Source organism: Lampetra fluviatilis, chromosome 12, assembly GCF_964198595.1.
Source record: "Lampetra fluviatilis chromosome 12, kcLamFluv1.1, whole genome shotgun sequence".
Classification (NCBI taxonomy): Eukaryota; Metazoa; Chordata; class Hyperoartia; order Petromyzontiformes; family Petromyzontidae; genus Lampetra; species Lampetra fluviatilis.
Window position 1 is genome coordinate 2,446,161 of NC_136286.1, and position 6,863 is coordinate 2,453,023.

A 6,863-nucleotide genomic window follows, 5' to 3' on the forward strand; every position below is an offset into this window, starting at 1 on the left:
GTTCGTGCGTAATCTGCCACTTCTCGCCGCCGCCGCCACCGTTGTTGTTGTTGTCCTCGTTGTTTACGAGCACGTGTTCCGTCGCTTTGTGACCACGGTCGGTCACACGTGAACAGTGGTGGCGGCGGGGGAGGAGGACGAGAAGGGAAGTGGTGGGGGGGTGTAAATGGGGGGCAGAATGGAAAGACTGTGGCGGGGAGCAAAAACGGCGAGGCGCGAAGGGGGAAGCTTGGCGACACGGGGAGGAGACGAGGCAGAGAGTTCGGGCCGGAGTTTGCGGCCGCGTGGACGGGGCGCGGCGCTCGCAGTCACCGCGCGCGCTGCTGCGTGGGCGTTCAGAGGCTTTTCCTGCAGAGTGCCGTGCCCCCCCCCCACCACCACATCCACTCCCCACCCTCCACGCACACGCACACACAGGGGGAGGGGCCCGTCTGAGCCCCCAGACCCGTAGGGGCTTGTTGACAGGAAGCGTCGAGAGGGAGTTACCCCGGCTTCGTGACGGAGCGCCTCGTCACCCTCGCACTGAATATAAACTGAAGATCCGAGCCGTGCCGCCGTCACCGACAACTCAGCCAATTCGCTCCGCGTCAACACTCAGAAGTGCGACGGCCGCAACGAGGGAGAGAGCCGCAACGATCAGAGAGAACATGGTGACCATGGAAGTAGCCAGCATCGAAGTTCGCGAACTGCGGGAGCTGCTGCCGCTTTCGAGCGCCGGCGACGCGGATGACGACGAGGAGGAGGTCAGAGTCGACCTCGCTCCATCCTCGTGCCTCGTCCTCGACTGCCGCGCCTTCCTGGCGTTCGGCGCTGCGCGGGTGCGCGGCTCCGTGTGCGTGCGCTGGGGCGCGCTCGAGAGGAGGCGAAGCGGCGCCGCGGGGATGACCCTGGAGAGAGCGGTGCCCTGCCCCGAGGCGAGGGCTCGCCTGCTGGCGGGCGGCGTGGCCTCCCTCGTGCTCGTGGACGAGGGGTCGCCGAGCTTCGAGTCGCTGGGCGAGGAGAGCACCGCGCGGGCGGCGGCGATCGCGCTGCGCCAACACGCGCCGCGCGTGCCGCTCGTCTTCCTGGCGGGTGAGCACCGTGGGGTGTGGGGTGTGTGTGGCGTGTGTTGTGGTGTATGTGGTGTATGTGGTGTGTTGTGGTGTATGTGGTGTGGTGTGTGTGTGGCGTGTGGTGTGTTGTGGTGTATGTGGTGTGTTGTGGTGTATGTGGTGTGGTGTATGTGGTGTGGTGTGTGTGGCGTGTGGTGTGTTGTGGTGTATGTGGTGTGTTGTGGTGTATGTGGTGTGGTGTGTGTGTGTGGCGTGTGATGTGTTGTGGTGTATGTGGTGTGTTGTGGTGTATGTGGTGTGGTGTATGTGGTGTGGTGTGTGTGGCGTGTGGTGTGTTGTGGTGTATGTGGTGTGTTGTGGTGTATGTGGTGTGGTGTGTGTGTGTGGCGTGTGATGTGTTGTGGTGTGTGTGTGTGATGCTGTGGTGTGTGTGTGTGTGGCGGTGTGGGGTGTGTGTGTGGCGCTGTGTTGTGTGGCGCTGCGGTGTGGTGTGTGTGTATGATGCTGTGTTGTGGTGTATGTGGTGTGTGTGTGTGTGGCGGTGTGGTGTGTGTGTGTGGCGCTGTGTTGTGTGGCGCTGCGGTGTGGTGTGTGTGTGATGCTGTGTTGTGGTGTGTGTGGTGTGTGTGTGTGTTGTGTGTGTGTGGCGCTGTGTTGTGTGTGTGTTGTGTGTGTGTGTGGCGCTGTGTTGTGGTGTGCTGTGTGTTGTGGTGTGTGTGTGTGTGGTGGTGGCGCTGTGTTGTGTGGTGTGTGTGGTGTGTAGTGTGTGTGTGGCGCTGTGTTGTGGTGTGCTGTGTGTTGTGGTGTGTGTGTGTGGTGGTGGCGCTGTGTTGTGTGTGTGGTGTGTGTGTGTGTGGCGCTGTGTTGTGGTGTGCTATGTGTTGTGTTGTGGTGTGTGTGTGTGTGGTGGCGCTGTGTTGTGTGGTGTTTGTGGTGTGTATTGTGTGTGTGGCGCTGCGTGTAAAACATCAGCACTGGGGGGGGGGGGGGGGGGACAAAAGGACGTGGTGTGCTCTTCCCGGCCTTCATCAGGTGCTCGCAAACAGCACTGCCCCCAACAGTCTTGATGCGATATGGGGGGGTCTTTGACTTTGTGTGGTGAGCGCACCGCGTGACGAGTCTGACGCTCATAACCGAGTTCGATTCGCGCTCGGGCCAACATGGGTGACGAATATATGAACCGGTCCTGAGCCCCAATGGTGAATCGGCCTTAAATTAGTTCCTGGTGTGGTGTGAATAAACATTCACCCACCCCATCGTGTGCCGTGCCAGCCTTCATCATTTGTTTGCCAACGTTACTTGCCCCAATAGTCTGTTAAGGCTATACGGGTTTTTTGTCTTTGTTGGGTATTTCTTAACATGAGTATGGAACTTTATTGTCTATATTAATCCACGTGAGAATGTATTGAGGACCATGCACATGTATTGATGTATGACCGAGCTGACGTGTGTATTAACGTGTGTGTGTGTGTTCGTGGACAGGGGGGTTCTCTGCCTTCCACGCGGCCTACCCCGAGCTCTGCCGCCTCTCGGCCGCGCCGCCCGATCTGCCCGGCTCCCCCAACACCTGCACCCCCCGCGGGGGCCACGGGGTCACGCCGCTGTACGACCAGGTGAGCCCCCCCACACACCCTCGATGTGTGTGCCCCTCGCCCGGTGCTGGCCCCTCGTGTGCCGAGCCGCCCATCAAAGGTGCTGCTCGACAACAGCACTTGCCCCAACAGTCTGTTAAGGCTATACGGGGGGAGGGTGTATCTTTGTCACCGATATGACATCGTTCCACGTGCACAACTCCATTCTCAATCCGCTGTTGGATGATTAAACAACATTATTTGGTGACGCTGCTGCTGCTGCCTTGGCAGTGATGCCCAAACAACACAGCGACCCAACACTTTCATCAATAACAACACCACCGCGTGTGACTTTCAAAGGGGGGGAAAATTACGATGGTCGACGTTTCGCGCAACGACCCTTCCCCTCTTCATAAATCCTTGTTAATAACGTCGGCCTGTCTCCTCCTCCTCCTCGCCGCCACGCGCGCAGGGCGGTCCCGTGGAGCTGCGCCCCTTCCTGCTGCTGGGCAGCGCTCTGCACTCGTCGCAGCACGGCGCCCTGCGCACGCTGGGCGTGACGGCCCTGCTCGACGTGACGGGCCGCGAGGCGGTGCGCGCGGGCCCCGCCGCCGTCATGCGCTACCTCTCCGTGCCCGTTGCCGACTCCCCCGCCGCAGACATCGCCGTCTGGTTCCGCAGCGCCATCCAGTTCATAGGTGAGCGACGCGGGGTGGTGGGGTGGAGAGTGAGGGTAGTGTGTGGGGGGGGGGGTAGTAGTGTGTGGGGGTGGGAAGCGGTGAGAAACCGGAGGTGGGTGGGGGGGTTATTAGCGGTGAGATTTTCATGAAGAGGGATTAGTGAGAGAGTTGGGGCGTGTGGGGGGGGGGGGGGGCTGGTGGGTGAGTGAGGGTGGGGAGGGTAGAGGTAGGGGTGAGGAACCGGGGCTGGGGGGGGGTGTAATGGTGAGTAAAGAGAAGGTGAGGAGAGGTGTTAGCGGTAAGATTTTGATGAAGAGGGATTAGGAGGTGAAAGATGTTGGGGTTTAGAGGTAAGCAGGATGCTGAGGGAGAAGTGGTCAGGTGAGGTTGGGGTTGACAGGGGTAAGGATTAAGAGGGGTTGGGGTGAGGAGTGGCTCGGGTTGAGGGTGGACGTGTTGGACAGGTTGCGTCAATCTGCTCGTTATTGTCACAATTGGCAAACTCGGTGTAGAGGCACCACCTTGTCTCGTAAGCTTCCCATCCGCGTCCCCCGATCCGCCACCGCCCGGTGCTCACCCCCCTCCCCCCCCCTCCATCCCCTCGCTACAGAGTCGGAGCGACGTCGCGGAGGCCGCGTCCTCGTCTTCTGCCAGGCCGGGGTGTCTCGCTCCGCCACCATCTGCCTCGCCTACCTCATGTGGCGGAGCCGCATGCGCCTGGAGGAAGCCTTCGCCTTCCTCAAGGGCCGACGCAGCGTCGTGTCGCCCAACCTGGGCTTCATGGGGCAGCTGCTGCAGTTCGAGGCGCAGCTCCTGGCCGCGACGCCCCGGGAGGACACGGGGACGGCCGACTGCGGCGACGGCAGCGACGGCGACGACGCTTCCGGGACGATCCCCCGCGCCCTTCCCGGCACCCCCGTGGCTCCGTCGTCCCCCTGCTCCGTGTTCAGCTTCTCGCCCGGAAGTCTTCCCGTGCTCAGCCCCGTCCCTCCCGTCTCGTCCTGCTGACGAGCTGACGAGCTGGCACGTGGCAGCTGGCTCTTGATGTCCACGGACTCGGATGTTTTGGCGGCTCGTGGGGTCTTCGGGATTGTTGGAGGTCACGAATTCGTCCCCGCGTTTCGCAGTCTCGGATCCGTAGAGGAACAGGAACGCGCCGGCCGTGGCGTCGCCGCCAGCGGCTTCTCCAGCAGACAGGGCGCTTGCAGTCCAAGCTTAGCTTCGCAGGAGAAACCGGTCTCGTGCGGCATCATCGCCACTATCATCGTCGCACTTTGACTTCGAGTTCCAAACATCAATGACTCCGCCGGCACGAGTAGCCTGAGATTGTAAAACCCCAGAGACGGACTTCGTCGGCCCTTGCAACTGGAGCCACGAGCAAAGTGTTTCCATGTTAGTGTTACATATAATTTATAATTGATCCGGCAGTTCGTGTCGGGAAACGTTGAGGAGCGGACTTGTGATGGGGGCACTGTTCACGCTCTGGCGCGAGTCTGCGGTGGCTCGCTCTTGCCGGCCAGCTCCGTGTCGAGATGAAACCACCCGAGACGTGGTTCCGCTCCTGTGTTGGCGACTGGAAAGACCTTGAGTGTAAATTTAGCCGAATGTCTGACGGAGAGGTCGCATCCGCCAAGGCGAGGATATGGTTCTTTTTTTTTACTTTTTTATGTTTTTGTCGTACAGCTGGGATCGCCACTGTGGTAGCTGCACCAAGTGAGGGCAGTGGTGGGTGGTGACTGTGAGCTGTTTCACAGTTTTTGCACAACCGTTGATCCCATGGCTTGAATTGAGAAACTGGGCAGTTCAGATTAACAATGGGCGGGGGTATTACAGGGACACGGTGAGACAGAACGAGGCCGGTTCCGTGACAGTTTACGATGTACACGTCGCGATTATAGGAGGTACGAATGACAGCACGTGTGTGTGTCTGCGTGTATGTTTGTGGAGCGATAGTGTAGCGGTTTGAGCACTGCGCTACAAACCCAGCGGCCAACACCAGTGACGATTATCTGAACCGGTCCTGGGCCTCCCCTCAAATGAGTAACCGGTGCGTTGTGTAGTAAACATCGCCACTCGGGAGACAAAGGCGGCCGGGCGTCGTGCTCGCCACCCACACCCTCGGTGCCTAAAAGCACTTGCCCCTACAGTCTGTTAAGGCTATACTGGGGATCTTTGTGTGTAAGTGTGAGTTTTGTCCATTTTTTTTAAGTATATAAATGTGTTGATGCACAGAGAACTCTGTTGACGAATACTGTGGACGCCAAACTCTCAGGAAATGGTAAAATGTCTGTTTTGTGCACAAATATTACTTCCGTGGTTAGCACAATCAGTTGTTGTTGCTGTTGTGGTATTGTTGTTGTGAAGGGCAACATCGTGTGGTACTAAGTATACAGCTCCGGTCTCATACCCACAGCCCCCCCACCTCCGCTTTTCAATTCGCCCCCCCCCAACTCACCAGCCTCTCTGCTCACCAGCCCCCCCCCTACTCACCCGCCCCTCCCCCTACTCACCAGCCCCTCCCCCTACTCACCAGCCCCTCCCCCTACTCACCAGCCCCTCCCCCTACTCACCAGCCCCCCCCCTACTCACCCGCCCCTCCCCCTACTCACCAGCGCCTCCCCCTACTCACCAGCCCCTCCTACTCACCAGCCCCCCCCCCCTACTCACCCGCCCCTCCCCCGACTCACCAGCCCCTCCCCCGACTCACCAGCCCCCCCCTACTCACCAGCCCCTCCCCCGACTCACCAGCCCCTCCCCCTACTCACCAGCCCCTCCCCCTACTCATCAGCCCTCCTACGCCCCAGTCTCTCCACACTCGAGGAAGTCAATGTCTCTCTCCCAGAGCCGGAATGTGAACGCTCGTGGGTGATGGGAACCGTGGCTGGCACGGGGGGGGGGGTGCTGATTATACCAGAATGTGCATTTTTCACCGCGTGATTCAATGTGAACGTGTTTAACTTATTTCCTGGCAAGATCGAATCGCTGTTGTTGTTTTTTGTTACATTTTTAATACGTTTTTATATAAAGAAACTAATTTATTGTTCTTCATAATTTTTTCAATAAAACTGGAGTCTGCGTTTTCCACGGTGGCGAGTTGTGGTGCAGTATATATCTACGTACAGTACATGTGGACTGTACGCGCTATCCCTGTAGACGGTAATGTTTAGCGTGTGTTCGTTGTTGAACTTCTTTCGCACCTTACGTAGGTGCGGGGGAAGGACAAAACACTAAACACAACAAGCAGTTCTAAAGAACTGAGTTCATAATCTAGATTATTTAAAAGTGTCCATAGCTCTCTAGTGGCTTCCTAATGTCGGAAGGAAGAACGTTCCAGACGGCCGCAGAAGCGCATCTGAAAGCGCGCGATGCGGTGACCCTCTGTTCGATGGTTCGCCTTCCTGTCTTGGTGACTCATCATAGCATAAATAACATAATTTAAGTTACAAAATAAATAAAAACAAGACTTCTTCTCGTAGGAAGATATCAGCCGAGAAATAAAACGCGTCCAGGAGATGGAGCGATGCAATCCGTGAAGTGTGCGGGCAGGCGCAAGGTGCATT

The 6,863-nt window shown here is 58.3% G+C and overlaps 1 protein-coding gene across 1 annotated transcript; it reads left to right on the plus strand.

The window, feature by feature from the left end:
* The first annotated feature begins 562 nt into the window (after positions 1–562).
* LOC144935035 (dual specificity protein phosphatase 1-like) lies at positions 563–6,385 on the plus strand. The gene is made up of 4 exons (XM_078861345.1): positions 563–1,071; positions 2,535–2,665; positions 3,096–3,321; positions 3,914–6,385. Exons 1-4 carry the CDS (start codon positions 648–650, stop codon positions 4,309–4,311), a joined length of 1,179 nt encoding a protein of 392 aa, XP_078717471.1. The 5' UTR covers positions 563–647; the 3' UTR covers positions 4,312–6,385.
* Positions 6,386–6,863: the final 478 nt, after the last annotated feature.

What these genes read in the sequence shown, in the direction of transcription:
- LOC144935035 (XM_078861345.1), top strand. Translation starts at nt 648, where the DNA reads ATGGTGACCATGGAAGTAGCCAGCATCGAAGTTCGCGAACTGCGGGAG. An exon ending in GCCGCTCGTCTTCCTGGCGG is followed by an intron (nt 1,072 to 2,534) that starts GTGAGCACCGTG and finishes GTTCGTGGACAG; the next exon opens with GGGGGTTCTCTGCCTTCCAC. An exon ending in CAGCGCCATCCAGTTCATAG is followed by an intron (nt 3,322 to 3,913) that starts GTGAGCGACGCG and finishes CCCTCGCTACAG; the next exon opens with AGTCGGAGCGACGTCGCGGA.